This window comes from Drosophila serrata, unplaced genomic scaffold (genome assembly GCF_035046125.1).
Source record: "Drosophila serrata isolate PLE 108 unplaced genomic scaffold, ASM3504612v1 contig_116, whole genome shotgun sequence".
NCBI classification, from domain to species: domain Eukaryota; kingdom Metazoa; phylum Arthropoda; class Insecta; order Diptera; family Drosophilidae; genus Drosophila; species Drosophila serrata.
In genome coordinates this window covers 784,366-803,702 of record NW_028257014.1, presented here as the reverse complement: position 1 = coordinate 803,702, position 19,337 = coordinate 784,366, and the positions used below count along the sequence as shown (strand labels likewise).

General features: G+C 44.8%; 4 protein-coding genes across 5 annotated transcripts; 2 read left to right on the top strand and 2 right to left on the bottom strand.

The window, feature by feature from the left end:
• Positions 1 to 119: 119 nt before the first annotated feature.
• LOC110178755 (2-oxoglutarate dehydrogenase complex component E1-like) lies at positions 120 to 4,712 on the bottom strand. The gene is made up of 9 exons (XM_020945988.2): positions 4,203 to 4,712; positions 3,741 to 4,143; positions 3,614 to 3,686; positions 3,247 to 3,557; positions 2,378 to 3,192; positions 2,162 to 2,316; positions 1,205 to 2,102; positions 1,002 to 1,156; positions 120 to 936 (listed from the first exon to the last, which is right to left on the bottom strand). The coding sequence occupies exons 1-9, from the start codon at positions 4,389 to 4,391 to the stop codon at positions 276 to 278; spliced, it is 3,660 nt and encodes a 1,219-aa protein (XP_020801647.2). The 5' UTR covers positions 4,392 to 4,712; the 3' UTR covers positions 120 to 275.
• Positions 4,713 to 4,718: 6 nt separating this feature from the next.
• On the top strand, positions 4,719 to 13,939 carry Tmep (Transmembrane endosomal protein). Of its 2 annotated transcripts, none has more exons than XM_020945984.2 (8): positions 4,719 to 5,078; positions 9,556 to 9,811; positions 9,876 to 10,041; positions 10,112 to 10,370; positions 10,537 to 10,876; positions 11,096 to 11,170; positions 11,230 to 11,314; positions 12,635 to 13,939. In XM_020945984.2, the coding sequence occupies exons 2-8, from the start codon at positions 9,557 to 9,559 to the stop codon at positions 12,922 to 12,924; spliced, it is 1,470 nt and encodes a 489-aa protein (XP_020801643.1). In that variant the 5' UTR covers positions 4,719 to 5,078; position 9,556; the 3' UTR covers positions 12,925 to 13,939. The 2 variants fall into 2 exon arrangements, with proteins under 2 accessions (XP_020801643.1, XP_020801644.1); XM_020945985.2 differs by having other exon boundaries at positions 11,580 to 13,939.
• Positions 13,940 to 14,417: 478 nt separating this feature from the next.
• On the top strand, positions 14,418 to 15,197 carry LOC147644686 (uncharacterized). The gene is made up of 2 exons (XM_086825918.1): positions 14,418 to 14,486; positions 14,554 to 15,197. Exons 1-2 carry the CDS (start codon positions 14,453 to 14,455, stop codon positions 15,048 to 15,050), a joined length of 531 nt encoding a protein of 176 aa, XP_086682044.1. The 5' UTR covers positions 14,418 to 14,452; the 3' UTR covers positions 15,051 to 15,197.
• LOC110178717 (uncharacterized) lies at positions 15,087 to 15,437 on the bottom strand (the record flags this gene model as incomplete). Its single annotated transcript, XM_020945921.2, has 2 exons — positions 15,087 to 15,322; positions 15,379 to 15,437. Coding segments are annotated over 2 exons (273 nt in total), but the record flags the coding sequence as incomplete, so codon positions are not given.
• Positions 15,438 to 19,337: the final 3,900 nt, after the last annotated feature.

Genomic DNA, 19,337 nt, shown 5'->3' with positions numbered 1-19,337 from the left:
TAATGCAGAGGGGTCGAAACCGAACAGTCTGGCAACGCCATGCTCCTGCATGTGGCGGGAAATATAGGATTTTTGAAAATAAAGTAACAAATTTATTTTATTTAAATATCAATCAATTCTTTTCTAAGCTCTAGCATATGAGAAATTTTTTATTATATCAATAGGTAATACATGAAAATACATTGTTTTCAAAACGATTGCTTCCGTTTAATTAATTATTTCACAAAGTAAAACAACGAAAGATGGCCAAAAAGAATTTGGTAACGGAATGCAAGCTAAAACTCGGGTTCTCTTGGCTTCTGAGTATCCTCAGTTGGCTTCGTATCTGGCTTTCTATTAGGCGTAGGCCTGCGTTTAAAGAAACGCGGCTTCTGAGGTAAAATACGAGAGACACCACTAGAAACTGGATCCGGTGGTGCTTCCTTGGCGGCTGGCGCGTGATTTTCGCCGGGCTTAGAAACGGGAAATCCTCCTTTACTAGCAGGGTGGGACTTCAAGTGCTTTTCATCTAGAGATCTATTTTTAGAACGCGGCGTTTCTGCGCCCCTGGGATTCTTGGCGCCAGGGGCAGGGGTTGCCCCGGGCACAGAATTGGGAGTTTCACCTTTAGCAGCAGGCTCTGGCTTCAATTGCTTCTTGTCTGGCGATATATTCTTAGCTGGTGGTGTTGCGCCCCCCGTGGAATTCTTGACAGGTGGAGTGGCACCAGGCTTGGGCTTTACGGGCTGCGGCGGATTTTTGTTCATCGATGCCTTGGATTCGGCCTTGGCCTTTGCCTGCTTCTCCTTAATAATGCAATCGAGACGGGCCTTGTTCTCCTCAGTTAGCTCGCCAAAGATGCTCTCTATGAAAGCCTTGTATTCTTTGTAGTGCTGAACCTTGTTGCCAGTCGCTGGCGAAGAGCTAGGCGCTCGTCCATGGTAGCTCACGCAGCGCCTGATGAGGGAATTAAATCGTGGATGAGCACGTGCTCTTATGCATCACCTACAATTAGGACTTACGTTTCGTTCTCGTTATTCAATAAAGCGGTGTCGAATCGCGGTTGTACGTAGAACCATGCTCCGCTGTTCTTGTGCTCCTCCTGCGCCCACAGGAGCTCTGCGTTGGGATAGAGCTCCAACTGCTCCGTGATAAGGTCGTATGGGAAAGGACAGATCTGAGGAAGGAATTAGATACGGAGTAAAAAATGGATTTTATCACTTACCTGTTCCACCCGCACAATGGCAACCGTGTTCACCTGCTCGTGGTCATCGCGCTCCTTGAAAAGATCATAATATACTTTGCCCGAGCAGAATACAAGCTTGGTAACAGACTCAGGATTTTCGGAGGCGGGTCCGTTTTCGGGGATAAGGCGAAGAAAGCTGCTGGCCTCGTTAAAGTCCTTAAACGGACTGCGGGCCATCGGGTGGCGGAGCACGGACTTGGGTGAGAAGTTGATCAGCGGTTTACGGAAGCCCATTTTTACTTGACGCCGCAAACAGTGGAAAAAGTTGGCGGGCGTCGAGAGGTTTGTGACGATCCAGTTAACGTTCATCAGCTGGCGCGCCACAAAATCACAGTCACAAGTGTCTGGATAGATGTCCGGGTCGTCGTCGCTCATCTGTAGGAAACGCTCCATGCGGCCGGAGGAGTGCTCCGGGCCCATGCCCTCCATGCTGTGAGGCAGCAGTAGCACCACGCCGGACTGGCGCACCCACTTTGACTCGCCGCTGGCGATAAACTGGTCGATAATGCACTGCGCCGTATTGCAGAAGTCTCCGAACTGACCCTCCCACAATACCACCGTATTCGGACTGGCCATCGAGTAGCCGTGCTCAAAACCCAGAACTGCGCACTCCGACAGCGAGCTGTTGGAGACGGAGTATTGCGCTTGGTCAGGGTATAGATGGTTCAGCGCCGTATAAACCACCTTGTCGTGGGTTTGGTGATGCAGAACATGGTGCCTATGCGAGAACGTGCCACGCTCCACATCCTGACCGCTTAGACGCACATGAACACCCTCTTTCAGCAGCGAACCAAAGGCAAAGGCCTCTCCTAAAGACCAGTCCGCCACCTTATCATCCACCATCTGTTTGCGCAGCGAGAGGATGCGCTGGATACCTCTGGAAAGCTATCTATAACCAACTATGCTCCTCCCAAACTCATCCTTTACTCTACTTACTTGTGAGCCTCAAACTTGTGCTCCGGCGGTGGTAAACTGGAGAATATTGATCCAATCTTCTTGAGGGTTTCTTCGTTAATGCCAGTGGAACCCATCTGAAGGCGATTGCGCCCCTCGAAGAAGGCCGACCAGGGCGAGTCGATCCAAGTGGAGTACTGCAGCAAAAGAAGAGTTTCAACTTGGCAGTGCACGAGGGCAGCAGTAGAAGGGACTCACCTTTATCGTTTTGATGTTCTTGGACTCGGTCCAAGCGTCCTCACAGATCTTGTCGTACTTAGAGACCATGTCCTTGTACTCGCTGTCCGTGATCACGCCCTCCTTGATTAGCTTCTCTGCGTAAAGCGTTAGGCAGGGTTTTAGCTTCCGTATGCGCTGGTACATCAGCGGCTGGGTGAACATCGGCTCGTCGCCCTCGTTGTGCCCGTTGCGACGGTATCCGACGATATCGATGACTACGTCTTTCTTAAACTTGGCGCGGTAATCGGCGGCAATGCGGGCGCACTGGATGCACGCCTCCGGATCGTCGGCGTTAACATGGAGGATCGGGGCACCCACCACTTTGGCCACGTCTGTGCAGTATCGCGAAGAGCGGGAGAAACGCGGATCCGTGGTGAAGCCTACCTGGTTGTTGGACACGATGTGGATGGTGCCGTACGTGGTGTAGTTAGGCAAGTCAGACAAGTGCATTGACTCATAAACCACGCCCTGCCCAGAGAAGGAGGCATCACCGTGAATGATTATGGGAAGCACCTTTTCGCCTTCGGTGTCGCCACGATGCTCCATCTCTGCTCGCGCCTTGCCCAGCAGGATAGGGTTGACGTGTTCCAGATGCGAGGGATTCGCCACCACTGTGATGCGCACCATTCTGTTGGTCTGTCGGTTAAGCCGCTCTTGGAACAAGCCAAGATGATACTTTACGTCGCCGGATCCAGCGTCGCTCGCCTGCAAGCCATGAAATTGCGCCAATATATCGGCCATGGGCTTTCGACAGATGTTGGCCAGGACATTCAGACGCCCTCGATGTGCCATTCCTGGGTATTGGAAGGATATCGGTAAAGTGATCAAGACTCAAGAGTCTTATTCACCTATAAAAATGGACTCTACACCGCCTTTCGTGGCTTTATCCACCACCTCTTTAATGACCGGTATCATGATGTCGCATCCCTCTAGACCGAAGCGCTTCTCCGAGGTGAACTTCTTGGCCAGGAAGTTCTCAAAGCCCGTGGCACGGGTCAGACGCTCCAGGATGAGTTTCTTTTCTTCTTTGCTGCACTCCAGGGCTTTTGGCTTTTCGAATCGCTCGCGAATCCACGTGGTCTTGGTTAGCGACGTTATCTGCATATACTCGACACCGATGGGTCCGCAGTAGATACGCTCCAAGCGGTCCAGAATTTCCCTGCAGACGATTGGGCCACGTTACTCTAGGGCCAGGACTCTTTCCTTAAAACTCACCTGAGAGGCAGGAACTCCTCGTCCCCACCGATCATCGTGGAGGAGGGCAACTTGAACATAGCATTGAGATCGCCTGTAAAAGTAGGGATCTTGTGGGGTTGCGAGTGCAGATCAACTAACTCCTTACCGAAAATGTAGGAGTAGTGCTGCCTGAGCACCTCCTTTGCTGCTTGCCGCTGGGTGCCGTCTACCGAAGATGTCTTAGTGGGTCCCACAATTCCCAAGGGATCCAGATCGGCCGCCAGATGGCCGCGCGCCTGATAGGCTCGGATAATGGCCTGCACCGCGTGATGGTCATCGATGTTCTTCCAGTCGCCAGGAGGTGCTGCTGGAGGTGCCGCTGTTGGGGCTACTGGGGGTGCCGCTGGAGCAGGCGAACCGCCGTCGGAAGCCGTTCTTTCGCCTGAACGAGCTTTTACCGTTGTCCTGATTTCTAATGGGAGACGCTTGTACTTCCTGGTGGGCAATGTCTGCACCGGGATCTTTTTCAAAAGCGACCTCTCCTTGCCACTGAAAAACTCATCCCAGGACTGCGAGGGACCGGAGTAAAGAATGTCAAATTCGAGGATGTTTATAAATTAGATCTTACCTCATCTACAGACTTGGGGTTGCGCTGCCACTTGCTATACAGGTTCTCGATGTAGGCGGCACTGCTTCCGCTGGCGAAGGAGTCACGATCGAGGGTTTTGCACAGCGCACAACTCGTCTGGAGGAAGCGGTGCCCCCATGCGGAAGACCTCTTAACCAACACTAGGCCCTTCAGCTTGGCTTGATTCATGTCTGGCTATTTAAGAGTTGGTAAACGCGAAGAATTTTGAATTTTAGTAAAAGAGAGAGAGAGAGAGAGAAACGTGCCAAAAAAAAAAGACACTCCAACAGAAGTTAATAAATTGCAGGCATGATTTGACGGACTGATTTCAGGCTACTGGGAGAATGCTAGTATTTCTGATATGTTTTAGCCAATTCCGTCGTAAAAGGCATATTAGGCGCCATATTTTAAATTCTTTCTAAAGGTGTGACCAAGTTAGAGCAAAATACCGAAAATTAACTGGATTTTTAAAACCAAAGGGGTATTTTTTAAAATGATGTGACATATTTCAGCGTTAATGTCTGGTTCGCATTCGGTCACACTGCAACGAAAACAACAACTCGAGGAGTCGTAATTTCCATTTATTTTGCTTTCCTTCGCGTTTTTCACACTCACAATCTGCAAAAATAAAGTGAAGAATCGTGGCACGCATATTGTGCGTTTTGTCAGTGTGTTCGCGTTTCCCATATTCAGGCATTTTCAACTACGAGCAGAGACGACGTCAGTGGGCGACGCGATTGGCGTCAGGTGAAAAAAGGAAAAACTGATAATTTCGATTGAACATTGAAATTTAAATTGAACGAGTGAAGTGAAATTAAACAGAATCGGCCACTGTGAAAACGCAGCACCAATCGTGGAGAGTTGCATTTAAAAAAGGTAATTAGCGTGCCAATTAAACAGGAGCTACTTGGTTGTGCGAGGGTGCTGCTTTGGTATGTGTGTGCAAAAGTTGTTTTCCCTGAAACGGCAAGTTGTAGTGAATTACCCGAATCGATGACGAAATTGCTACGTTTCGCGTGTTTCGCGCAGTGTATTAGTGTGTGTGTTTATCTATTCGGGTCCGCGTCCATTTTTTTTTTTGCATTGATAAGGTGTTGATTCCAGGTGTGTGAGGAATAGGGTGTAAACGCTGAGCTGCGCCCTGTATTCTCTCTATTGGTCTAGGAAAGGTCGTTGCATATGTTATTTACAATCCATATTTTGACAGCCCGAAAACCAATTCACTCGTCAAAGCCCCACAAGGTAGCCATCACCCTGCCACCCACTCCATATAATTAGCAACTTCTCTCTTTCAATATGGCCTTTTCCCAGTCTTTCGCCACTTTTGGAGACTTGCTGCCCAGTGTAGACTTCTGTTGGCCAATTTCTGTGTATCTCCGCCAGCAGCAACTTGTTGTTGCTTCCTCTTTGTGCAGCTGATTGTGTTTCTCTTTGTTATTTTTTCTCGGATTCTACGCCATTTACTTCTGGGTTTCAGTATTGGAGACTCACTCGTACGCAAATTCGGCTTGGAGTTTAACATTTAACGCGTTTTATCAACAACGACTATAATTATCTTTCGAGTTCGTGACTCATGCCCGTGACTTGTTCGTTATCTGGCGTTACTTTCATGTCACTAATGGGAATGCCCTTGCCACGGTAACTGTGAAATATACCTTATCAAATGTTCGTCCAAATATTTAAAGCTCGATTTAATAATAAATCCTGCGCCTTATTTAAATTCGTTTATATTTCTAATATATTTTAGGAATCACTTAAATAAAAATAAAAGGACTCTTTTATTTCTCATATTTTTTCTGTTTGACTCAGTATTCACACCTAACCTTGTTATCTTAGACTGGCACTTTAATAATGAGTGGAGTTCTAAATTACACAAAAAAAAAATTAATTAAATTTAAATTAAATTGAAATTAATTAAAAAAAAAAAAATATAAACCTTTTATTTTTACGTATTTGAGTTCCCTTACCATCTATAGCTCTTTAGTGTACCAGTGCCATATTCCATTCAGCTTATCCTCAATACAATTAATTTGCCGATATCACGATTTTCCCAGAAGTTAAGGTTTTATAAAATTACTCTCCTATCACATCTCCTTCAATGAAATCAGTATTTTTTAAGATTGTAAATTGAGTATACAGATTTATTAACCTGGCAAAAACCAACACAGGACCGCTGTCCGAATTTAAATTAATGCCTTTTTGGCTGAGCTACGAGATTTGTAAGATTTGATTTTAGGACAAATTTTCATATAAAAATACTGGAAATATCGACTAAAAAATTGTATTACAATTTAGTCCGAAGCGAAAAAGGCAGTGAAGCACTCATTTCCGATGCCATAAATCATATATATTCTTGATCAGCATCAACAGGCGAATCTTTATAGCCATCTTTGGGGCAAACAAATTTTTTTCGATTTTTGCAAAATTTTATAAGGGGTTACATCGTTAAAATTGTCAAAAATTGACAAAAAACTGAATTTCTTAAGACTACAAATGGAGTATACAGATTTATTAACCTGGCAAAAACCAACACAGGACCGCTGTCCGAATTTAAATTAATGCCTTTTTGGCTGAGCTACGAGATTTGTAAGATTTGATTTTAGGACAAATTTTCATATAAAAATATTGGAAAATATCGACTAAAAAATTGTATTACAATTTAGTCCGAAGCGAAAAAGGCAGTGAAGCACTCATTTCCGATGCCATAAATCATATATATTCTTGATCAGCATCAACAGGCGAATCTTTCTAGCCATCTTTGGGGCAAACAAATTTTTTTCGATTTTTGCAAAATTTTATAAGGGGTTACATCGTTAAAATTGTCAAAAATTGACAAAAAACTGAATTTCTTAAGACTACAAATGGAGTATACAGATTTATTAACCTGGCAAAAACCAACAGAGGACCGCTGTCCGAATTTAAATTAATGCCTTATTGGCTGAGCTACGAGATTTGTAAGATTTGATTTTAGGACAAATTTTCATATAAAAATATTGGAAAATATTGACTAAAAAATTGTATTACAATTTAGTCCGAAGCGAAAAAGGCAGTGAAGCACTCATTTCCGATGCCATAAATCATATATATTCTTGATCAGCATCAACAGGCGAATCTTTCTAGCCATCTTTGGGGCAAACTAATTTTTTTCGATTTTTGCAAAATTTTATCGTTAAAATTGTCAAAAATTGACAAAAAACTGAATTTCTTAAGACTACAAATGGAGTATACAGATTTATTAACCTGGCAAAAACCAACACAGGACCGCTGTCCGAATTTAAATTAATGCCTTTTTGGCTAAGCTACGAGATTTGTAAGATTTGATTTTAGGACAAATTTTCATATAAAAATATTGGAAAATATCGACTAAAAAATTGTATTACAATTTAGTCCAAAGCGAAAAACGCAGTGAAACAGTCATTTCCGACCCCATAAATCCTATATATTCTTGATCAGCATCAACAGGAGAATCTTTCTAGCCCTCTTTGGGGCAAACAAATTTTTTTCGATTTTTGCAAAATTTTATAAGGGGTTACATCGTTAAAATTGTCAAAAATTGACAAAAAACTGAATTTCTTAAGACTACAAATGGAGTATACAGATTTATTAACCTGGCAAAAACCAACACAGGACCGCTGTCCGAATTTAAATTAATGCCTTATTGGCTGAGCTACGAGATTTGTAAGATTTGATTTTAGGACAAATTTTCATATAAAAATATTGGTAAATATCGACTAAAAATGGTATTACAATTTAGTCCAAAGCGAAAAACGCAGTGAAAAAGTCATTTCCGACCCCATAAATCCTATATATTCTTGATCAGCATCAACAGGAGAATCTTTCTAGCCCTCTTTGGGGCAAACAAATTTTTTTCGATTTTTGCAAAATTTTATAAGGGGTTACATCGTTAAAATTGTCAAAAATTGACAAAAAACTGAATTTCTTAAGACTACAAATGGAGTATACAGATTTATTAACCTGGCAAAAACCAACACAGGACCGCTGTCCGAATTTAAATAAATGCTTTTTTGGCTTAGTTATGTGTTTTTTAAGCTTTGTTTATTAAAAAATTAATTTTAATTTTAATCAGAAGCTTGTAACTTTGTGAAGGAATAAATTGTAAATTGTAAATTGTTATCTGAATAAGAACGAACATAGAAAAGCTTTCCGAATTAAAATAAAGGCTTTTTTAGCTGAGTTCTGAGTTTTTTTAAACTTTGATTAATAAAAAAAATAGGCATTTACAATTATTGACAAGTATGGTTTCAACTCCGAATATTTTAGGCTTACTTATGATCGATTTCCGATTCGATACCATAATTCGATTGAAAAATTCAAGTACACTTGAACAGCCACCATATGTTTCCATTGGCTTTTCAGATCCATTTTAATGTACTCTTTGCTGTACTCTTACGAATCATTAGCATATATGTACATATGCATGTATCTCTTCGAGATTAGTCCAATTCGCTTGCAGGAATCCCAAGCAGATGCAGCTTTTAACACTGATGACTCGCCGAATGAAATATAACGCATATGATGTTCTTTATCGTGCTTGCTTAACTCTTGTTTATTGAATGCTTGTGACATTCCCAGCGGGTGAAATCGATATGGATCAGTATGAGAGTGACCCTGACACAAGGTTGGGGAAGAGGTGGTCACGACGAACTCTCCTTGGCTACGGCTACAGCCGAGTCCATTATTAATATTGGATTGCGTGATGATCTAATGCGCAAATGTCCTCCCTCTCCGCCACACATGCTTCTTTTATACTTTCCACACTTCGTTCCATTTGTTTTGTTGCTGATGTTTTTGTGCCTGCCGCCGCTCCACATTCTCTGCTTTTGTTTCTTTGCTGCTGACCCAATTCGTCCATAACATTGCTGCATTGTTGTCAGAAATGTCAGAGCGGCCAAAATAAATCCAAGAATTCAAAAAGGCAAGCTATTTTCATAACAGAAAGTAAATTCAACGGTTAAGCTCTTAATAAAAGGACACAAAATGCACCTAGGTATGTCCATTTCTTCTGGCGTCTATTTATTTTCAACAAGTATGTTTTCTTACTTAGAATTAATATGACTCGATTAATAGTGAACTTTATGTGCAATAGCCGAGTAGTATAATATAAAGTTTGCCAAGGCGGCAGAACTGACGTTTTGAAAATAGCTTTCATGTCAGCGAGTTAAATGTCGTTTTTGGAGCAATATTCGTGTGAAACTCACGACACGAGAGTGTAAACAGTTGCCAGTGGCCTAACTGTCTAGCCTAGCATTCTAGTGGCTCTTTCAAATTCCTGCAACACCGCCTTCAGCAACAACCCCGCACTAACCCCGGTCTCCCTTTAATTCGCTTGCAGCATGAGCACAACTGCCGCCAGTCTCATTGAGGCGGCGCTAAATGCCAGCAGTGGCAACGCCACAGCTACGACTGGGACGATTACAACGACCACAACGAGCAAGCCCAACTACGTGGTGCAGGTGAAGAACGCCCCGATGAACACACCACTGGACCCGCTGCTCCATGTGGGCGATGGTATCTTCTTGCAGACCAAGACAGCCCAGGTTCTTGCTGGAGTCTGTGTCTGGGCTGCCCTGTTTATAACATGTCAACAGGTGAGTTACTTTCTAAGTCAATGGGATCCCGATCTAAAATCCGCTCTTCTTTCATCCGTCGCAGATCTACCAGCATCTGCGCTGGTACACGAATCCGCAGGAGCAGCGCTGGATAGTGCGCATCCTGTTCATCGTTCCCATCTACGCCACCTACTCCTGGATCAGCTTGCTCTTCTTCAACTCGGACAACGTGTACATCTACTTCTTCACGGTCCGCGACTGCTACGAAGGTTTGTCTAACTTCTAAATTAAGTGCTTATGAAGTGTGACTAACGCTGAGTATGTCCTTGTTTCCCAAAGCCTTTGTCATCTACAACTTCTTGTCGCTGTGCTACGAGTACCTCGGGGGCGAGGGCAATATCATGTCGGAAATTCGTGGCAAGCCCATTAAGACGTCGTGTCTGTATGGCACCTGCTGTTTGAAGGGCAAGACTTACACGATCGGATTCCTCCGCTTCTGCAAACAGGCCACGCTGCAATTCTGCCTGGTTAAGCCGCTGGTGGCCTTCATCATCATCTTTTTGCAGGCGTTTGGCCACTACCACGATGGTGATTGGAGGTAATGGAGTTTTATCTTTAGCGGTGCGGCTTATTAAACCGTAATTAGCCATTAGTAATGGTCTTAAAATTTTGTTTAAAGTTCGTTTCAAGTTAACCTGCTATTGCTATATAAGTGTAAAGCATTATTAACTATGATCCCACTAATGCACTCGTCTCCATTGCAGTGCCGACGGTGGCTACATTTACATCACAATAATTTACAACATCTCGGTATCGCTGGCGCTATACGGCCTCTATCTGTTCTATTTTGCCACTCGGGATCTGCTGACACCGTTCGAGCCCGTCCTTAAGTTCTGCACGATCAAGTCGGTGATCTTCCTGTCGTTCTGGCAAGGCGTCGGCTTGGCCATCCTGGAGAAGGCCAACGTTATTTCGCCTATTGTGGACAGTGCTGGCACTGTTACCGCTGAGGCGGGTACCGTCTCTGCCGGCTATCAGAACTTCTTCATCTGTATCGAAATGTTGTTTGCCGCTATCGCACTGCGCTATGCATTCCCCTATCAGGTAAGTTTGTACTCCCCGGAATGCCGGAGTGGGCCACAAGATTTGAGGGCGCTATTTACAATTCCTGGCTTAGATTAGATAGCAGTCAGTCGATGTTTGGGTTATTTCGGGTGTTTGTTGTGCTATTAAGTGCCAGATAAATGCAAGTTGCTTATGTAACGATGAGTTGTCTTAATGAGCTTGAAATCTATATCATATACTTGTGTGCTTTTCCTTTAGGTCTACGCACGCAGCTGCATTAGCGACGGTCACGGTAGATCGGTCACCATGCAGTCCATTTCTAGCAGTCTCAAGGTAAGATAGTCGAATCAATGAATTCCACGTCACCTACAGCATTTATTTCTTTCCCGCAGGAAACGATGAATCCCAAGGACATTATGACAGACGCTATACACAACTTCCATCCGCAGTATCAGCAGTACACGCAGTACAGCTCAGGTTAGTCGCGATCCACTTTCTTCTCGGCCTCCTCTTTGGCCCCAATTTCTCTCTATTTTGTGCTCGAGTCTATCTGTGGCATGTTTCGTTCATTTCATGCCTGCTAAATCTTATCTTATCTCTCTGTGTTCTGTTGCTCTCATTTAACACATTTCGATGCCCAATTTCGACTCACAACTCCCTCCTCCCGACCCCCTTTTTCATTCCATTATCGTTATGTTTTTTCACACTTTTGTTTTCTTTCTGTTTTTCTTATCTTTTGCAGAAGTAACCTCGGCGCAGCGTTACGAAAAGCTCTAATAATCAAAATCTAAAGCAAACGCAAAACTCTAGCGATGCTCGCTACTAAATCACACACATATTTCCACATATCCAGGCGGGGACGCAAATGTAAACGAAAAGAAAATAAGCAAACAAGTGTACTTGGCCCAGAGCCTTAGCTTAAATCCTCGCCCTTCCCACTCCCCCTCCCTTAAGTACTCTCCAAAACGCACTCAAAAGAAACGAGATACGTACTAGGCCTTAGTTACTTACGGTACTCACATTTTAAAAAATGCTGAAAGCTGAACAGAAATCCGCCCTAGTCCTGGGTCCACTGTGTTTAGGGATCTGAGAACGCTATCCATTTTTTTGCGCACCTCAGTGCCTCCGTACGTCTGTATTTTTTACGTTTACGCTCTACGCCTAAGTAAGCATTTTTAAACAAACTATTTAAATGTTAGGTCTACAAGAAGAAGCAAGCAGCAACTATAATATTTTAAAATATTATGTATCTGTAAACAAAGATTTTATTATACTCTACGCAGTACGGAAGATCCCTAAAGTTATATTCCCTTCAGCATTTATTTACACGTTTCCCTTTCGCTCAAAAAGATACCAAAAAGCAAAGATTTCTTTTATTGTTTCAATTTCCCCTTTAACCTTTGACTTTGAACCGCTCTTTTTTGTGATAAGCTCTCGTCGTGCTTCTATTTACTTCTGTTTGTAAATGTTTAAACCTTAAATCAATTGTATAAAATATCTAAAATATTTAGCAATAAATGTACGATAAGCTTGACGAACTGTGGCATTCTTGCCTCGTTTTCCTCGTTGCATGTTTATTGACACGTCTCAAAACTATGTGTAGTACCTAAACCTCGATCAAATGCTTGTTAAGCCATCTTTGAAGGCGGTACTTGATCAAGGTCTAGGTGTTGCATAGCATGGCATGTTCAAATTGAGTCCTGTACATAGCTATACTCATAGTTTCCCTCGTACCTACGATCCGTGTGACACCTCGCTCACGATAAAGTCCATTCCCTCCACTAACAACCCGCACAGGTGGCAAGAACTCGCGCGGCATTCGCGTCTCCAGTTATGATCCCGACGATCCGAACTCCGGAGGAACTACGCACGCATCGCATCAGGCACCCACCAGCGGGGGATACAACGCGGTGGCCACCGGATCGGGTTCAGGTGTCAACAGTAATAACGGTGGCAGCAACTGCATGGCCTCCAAGACGCTGGGAAACCAAAGGAAGTTCATGCCTGGCGGCCAGCGTGTGGCGACCATTAGCCAGAACTACAACGAGAAGACCATGCTGCTAAGCAGCGATGACGAGTACCAGTAGAGGAATGAGAGGATGCCCCATCCCCCACCTTATTATTGTTAATTCCGTCTTTCGTTCTCGGATCCTATCGGATTCGTTTTTTTCGTTGCCTATTTGGTCGCTTGTACAATAATCTTAAGTAGCATTCACAACCTATTAGACAATTAATGACATCCTATATATCGGGGTGCAGGCAATAAGGGCGAGTGGAATGAATCGTGGCTTAAGGGCTTACATTTTTATTGATTAAATCATGATAATTTTAAAATTTTGATTCATTAAGTTAATGTATACCATCTGCAGGACACATTTTATAGACAAAACTATCCACAGATCAGAAAATAAGAACCTCTATCGCGTCGCCCTATAATAATGTAATTTTATACAGCATAATGTAATTTTATTAGCTTCGATTTCATTTGTGTCTTGCGTGTAAATTTTGACAAAGGCAATTGAAAACTGTAAAGCGAACCAAACTGAACACAAATCAAAAACAAAGTAGATAAAACCGAACTGCAAACTGCTCTTCTTGCGACTCACGAACCGTCTACAACAGGCTGCTTTTTTAACACAAAACCGCGGGATGACACCACAGCCGGCGAAGAAGGCTGGAAATATATTTATAAGCCAAGGCTAATTTTAAAAGCAAACCTAACACAGTACATTAGCTTACTTAGAGCGAATTTGTTAGGTGAATGAGTACGAATGGAGAATATGCAGAGGTCCAGGCCCCTTCCCAGACACGAGAAATGTATAAAAGAATTTTACCCTGTACAGAGAAGATGGATCGCAAGTCAAGAACAGTATTTTGATATCTTAGCCAGGCTTCCTGTCAAAGTTGTGCGCGTGTCTGGACCAAATGGAGGAAACGGGGAAGAAACAATAGGAAAAGTCAAATTATGTATAATTATCCCTGGCGAAGAAAGCGAAGGCGTACCAATGGCAGTAACGTTTTTATGTACATTTTTTCCGTTAATATGAAATGAAAATATATTATATGTCATAAAGTACACAAAATACAATTATGTATATAATATTTCATGTGTTTTCCTTTAATTTATTTATTCAGAGGCTTTTAATCAATTTTACGGATTTAAACAATAGTTTAAAGTTTTCAGAATAATTGTGCGTTACTGATAAGAACATTAAAAGTATTCTGTGGCTTTCCAAAAAAGGTTGCATAATTTAATAATAGAGTAAAAAATTTCCTAAAAAATCAAGCTCAGTTAAATGCGGGTTTTTCATTTATATGTACATATATTGGTCTTGCCGACAACCAAAATAAAGTCCAGAGAAGAGCAACAATTTTCGTGATTCCCACCTCGTGGAATTTTGATAAGAGCACAGTGACGATGACATACGATGTAAATAGACGCACCAAAACTAATGCATGCAGGAGTTTATATAGACGCAGAATATTATATATATATATATATTTTTTTTTTCGAAAAACAAAACTGATAACGTGCCGCACTTGTACATACAAAGTATAGTGGCAGAGAATTTCGTAGACAGTTCCAATCTGATTTTTGAGTAAAACACACGAAGGATGCTGTCGTCTCACCACTTGGCCATTATCTTGGGTACAGGTTTTATATACATACATAACTCGCTAACAAAATTCAAACCATGCTGGCTTCCGTTATCCAGCTCTGCTTTTTGCCCACCTGCAAATCCAGTCCATGGTAGGAGCTCGGGTGACCAGCCAAGTAAATCGTCGTCCCAACGCCACGCACTTTAAGCCTGCCCTCACGCACGGGGGGACGTACAATCAGTCGGCATATAAGCCAGTCATCACCAATTTAACCCGAGCCGCTGTTGCGCCCAACTGGGGGGCGCATGCCAAAAATTACCAGCCTGCTTTTCAAGCTCCACCGCCGACTCAAAACCGGACGTGGTTGCAGCACACCAATAACCAGGCTACTTTCGGCGTTCTAGGATCGGTCGAAGCGCATGCGCAAACAGCTTACGGTTCAAACGGCTGGGTAGCCAGCAATTATTCGCAGCCAAGTGGCTGGTTCCAGACCAATATTCCGCAAGGTCAACTCGGCAGCCATGGAAATGGAACCTTCTTTCCAACCAGCAACCAGACAGCTTTGGGGGCGCGCGGCAAAAGCAATAATCCGTATGCGAACCTCTCCATTTGAGCAGCGAGCACATCCCAATGATAACAGACGGTCGACTTTCATTTTTTCAAACAACAATTTATTGCGCAGTCGAGCTGCTCATCGGTATATATATTGAGGTTGTTCTCCGGTATTCCAGAAGTGTTAAATAAATGTGTATACAAATGATGAAGCTTCCATAGATGGGCTGAGTCAGGGGTGCGGATATTGGGGCGTTAATCACGGCATCTATCATGTATATCAGCTTTGAACTATCGGTAAATGGAGCACCCCACGGTATGAAAAAGATGCGAAAGAGGCGACAGCCCGTCCCAGAAGCTCTGGAACACAACCGATGGTCAACTGTAGAGGGTCCCTCGCCGCTGTCACAAGTTCCCACGCCGCAGTCCTTAAGTCCCACGCCGCAGTCAGTTACTCCCACGCCGCAGTCCGGAGCATCCCGCGCCGCCGTCAAGTGCCACCGGCTCCCTCGCCGCCGTCTCATGTAAGCCTCTCCCTCGCCGCCGTCGAAATCTTGGCCTCGCCACCGAAGTCCGCTTCCCACGCCGCCGTCATTGCATTCCACCGTAGAAGTTTCCCCGTCGAATGTCCACGTCCTATCCCTAGCGCCCTCGCCTAATCGCCCTAACAATCCCACGTTGAGAAACTGACTCCCGCGCCGCAGTCACTGCAAAGGATCCATCGCAGTCGTCTGGTATCGGGTATCGGAAATCCCACGCCGCTCATGGTTTGCTTTAACTCCCACGCCGCCGTCAAGCGTCCGCTCGCTCTAACTCCCGCGCAGCCGTCCATTCGATAGAATCGTAAAATCTTCTAACCAATCCAAACAATATCCTCACGAAGGGTCCTCACAGAGAAATTAAATTGAACAGCACGTAGCGAAGCGATAAGTGAATCCTAGTCCCACTGCATCATCGGTGCGAAGAAGGGGTAATCAGCGGTGGAATTTGACGAAGTCGCCGGCCAACGCCAACAGCAGAAAATTAGGGAGCTATCATCCGAGGCCATGCCAGCGGTACGAGATCAAAGGAGACTTGCAGATCGATGGAAATGGCGAAGAAGTGATAACGTTGCTCCACTCGCAGATTATGAAACGTGATTGATCCAACAGAGACCTCGATACTCCTTGCGTCAAAAATGAACAAAAGCGTGTGCTCCTACGTCGTGTGTATTGTTCTAGCCAGTTCCAGGATGTGAATTTGGTGAATGGACCCCACGTAATTGGGACTGAAGTATGAATGCTGAATTGCAGTTCCTTCATCTGCCTCGGATGGACTTCGAAGGTAGCGAATGATTAAGGACGACCAAAAATCTGCCACACTCGTGCTTGTTTTGAAAGAAGCAGTTGCACACGAAGAAAGCTCGCTCGAAGCCTCGGAATGCTTGAAAGCCATCACACGTTGCTCCCTCGGCTTCCTCTTCACAGCTGACTATGTAGGTGGGAAACGCATCTCCTCCCTCTCCTCATTATTGCCAAGGATCTTGCTTTAATGAATGGTGCTTATATTCAATTGGTCCCTGCTGCTGTTGCCTAGTGCGGAACCACGCGGCTTCACTTCTCGGGGTAGTAAGATCAGATCTGCTTGCCTTGGGACGTGGTGAACAAAGTCAAAATTAAAAACAAAAACATCGAAATTATGTGGTCAATCAGGAAGAGCTGTGCATGGCAAGGCAGTCTCCGGGGACCTGAACTCCTCTACATACATGGACCACAGGCTGCAATGACATAGGTTTAAGGAAACTAAAACAAAATAAGTGTAGACTTCGGTCGGCTGTACCGCGGGCGCGTGTCTCTTGGATTCCCTTAGAGACCAACTAAACGAGTAGGCTTTTGGAGGCGTTCCTGGCCTTGTAGTCAGATTAAGATTCAGATTCAGACACGTGCGCAGGATAGTCAGTGGATTTCCTGGAAAGTGAAAATGCACCGAACTAGAAGAAACTCATATACCTTGTTTGTTTGTGGCTTGGGGACCCTGCCTGCCGCTGTCGCTGTACATCGTATTGATTCCCTTTACGATTTCTGTGCTGAAGCGAAGAACCTGGCCGAGGAGCTCGACCTAGGCCCTGGAGCTCAACGGGGAGCTCGACTGCTGTAGTAACCACCTCGCAATTGATTCCCTTTTGCGGTTTGTTGATCGGCGGGCCAGGAGTTAAGGGCTCAACTGGCAAAGCTAAGGCACGACGCATCGGCTGCTTAGCTCGGTCTTCGAACACTAATCGCTTTGATTCCCTTTGCGATGGATTTGGGTTTCTCGAATTCTGGGCTACCTACGGAAGGAAAGTACAAGTAAAACGACAACCCTGGTGATCGACATGCTGCCTTGGTCTCCTGCTCTCTGGTTGAGTTTGGCTAGGCTGTCTGTCTGGACTGACCGATAGTCTCCAACTGCTGCTGCTGCACATCTTCTGATTCGGATTCGATTCGGATGCTTGAACACTAATCGCAGTTGGTTCCCATTTGCGATGAACGACTCTAGCTGCGAGTCGTTAGCTTCTGCTCAAATCTGCTCGCAGCGCTGATCGATCACTGTTCGCTCGCTGATCGCTGAAAGTGACAAGTGATAGTTAGCGGCTCTAGGCGAGGATGCCCTGCCCTTGGCGCAGCTGCAGCAGCAGCCCTGTAACAACGACAACACATCAGCTCACTTCTCAGCGAATACTGGTGGTGGTACGGTGTAGCGGCTTTCGGTCCTAACGCATTTGATTCCCTTTAGCGTGGACCGAACGCACAAATATCTGTGCGGTGCAATGCAGTACGTGCTTAGGCTCAGCTCAGCACGGTCGGACTGGGTTCCCATAGGCGCCCAGTTGGGGCTGGATTGCGCGCCAAGTGTGGCCTCAACGCAGTCGGCGCTCCGGTCATCTCATCGAAAGGCTTTGTGCTGTGTGAGCACTGCCACGTGATCGGTTAGACACCAGTAGACCCCCTCTCATCGGCAGGGGACTTGACTTGGCTGTAATGTAAAAACGTTAAGTTTACATCTTCTTACACAATCAGCACGGGCGACGGGACGCCTTCTCTGCCAGCTTGCTTGTGTTCGTGTTCTGAGGCTATACTCGATGTTTGCTCGACGTATGTGCTCTTTCGCAATAGCTGTGGCAGCTGCAGCAATAGGTTCGTTCGGTTGTCGTTGCAGTGGCGGGCGCTTTCTTTGCTTGCTAGCTAAGATAAGCCTAACTGGATGGACTTGATGCATCGTTTTGGATTCCCTTTAACGATTTGCAGCAGCACAGCCGTAGACTCGGCCAGCTATGAACTGAAGCGGCACAGCTTGCCCACGCTCTCGTAATAGCTAAATCGGTGTCCACAGGCACACTCAACTGCGCGACACCGCTGCAAAATGTAAAGAAGAAATTTATGCTGCTAAGCGTTCTCACTCTGATAAACGAGGTGCCGTAGTTTGAATGGTCGAAGGGTCCTACAGGAACTACGGCAGCGGAGCGATTGCTTCAACGCCCCCAAGCCAACACGTCCACATCCTGGCCCTGAACAATGCTGGAAAAACATATGTGAGCGGGATCTATTTTGGTTTAAACCTGACCTGCACTGCGGTTTAATTCGAATTCGTCGTGTTGTATGGATGTTGGACTGCGACGACTGAGTGTTGGTGTTATTGCTTTCAAGTTGGCATTTGATTCCCATTGCCTCAAGAAATTTTGCTATATGTTCTCAGTACGGGTACGGTTTTGAAACGGCCACGGGTGAGTTGTGACTAATACATGCCTTGGCACTGGACAGTCTGTAACGAATACAATAATGAGCCGCTGCTGTTCTAGGGGAAGGGAGGAAAGGAAACTTCGGTGGAAAGTGAACAATACGTATGGCGTCTTGGTCCTAGCGTTGTCAGAGGTTAGCGCTGTTTGGAGTGGTCGAGGGTTCGCAATTGCCTTCGGCTTTGGGCGAAGAAAATGGGCAGGCACATTCTACTACCACATCGCTACAAGACATAAATAGTTTGTTCGACATAGGGAAAGTGATTTACATGTGATCCTTCCGGCAATGCAGACTGTTTTGTACGCAGAGCTCCTTACAACTTAAGCGCATCCACAAATGTGACAAGTATATTTCTATAAGACACGAAAGAAAGGATTTCGATTGCAAATGGCTTAGGTTTTACGATTGCCTGGTTGTTCCTATTTTGTGCATCTGTTTCTTGCTAATTTCAGTTTCCTGCCTCTGCACATATATTAGCGGAAGAAGCTATGCTCCGAGCACTCCGTGTGCTTAGCTGTGACTCGAGCATTGCGCTAAAAATAATTTAAACGGGAGCATTTGATCGGATTATGTATCAAAAACGGTTTACGCAT

Bases quoted from the DNA above. Each gene is read 5' to 3' on its own strand.
- LOC110178755 (XM_020945988.2), bottom strand. From the start codon at position 4,391: ATGAATCAAGCCAAGCTGAAGGGCCTAGTGTTGGTTAAGAGGTCTTCC. The intron at 2,103-2,161 runs GTAAGTAGAGTA...ATAGCTTTCCAG, and splicing joins CACAAGTTTGAGGCTCACAA to AGGTATCCAGCGCATCCTCT. The intron at 937-1,001 runs GTAAGTCCTAAT...TTCCCTCATCAG, and splicing joins TTGAATAACGAGAACGAAAC to GCGCTGCGTGAGCTACCATG.
- Tmep (XM_020945984.2), top strand. From the start codon at position 9,557: ATGAGCACAACTGCCGCCAGTCTCATTGAGGCGGCGCTAAATGCCAGC. The intron at 9,812-9,875 runs GTGAGTTACTTT...CATCCGTCGCAG, and splicing joins TGTTTATAACATGTCAACAG to ATCTACCAGCATCTGCGCTG. The intron at 10,042-10,111 runs GTTTGTCTAACT...TGTTTCCCAAAG, and splicing joins GGTCCGCGACTGCTACGAAG to CCTTTGTCATCTACAACTTC.
- LOC147644686 (XM_086825918.1), top strand. From the start codon at position 14,453: ATGCTGTCGTCTCACCACTTGGCCATTATCTTGG. The intron at 14,487-14,553 runs GTACAGGTTTTA...TCCGTTATCCAG, and splicing joins CCACTTGGCCATTATCTTGG to CTCTGCTTTTTGCCCACCTG.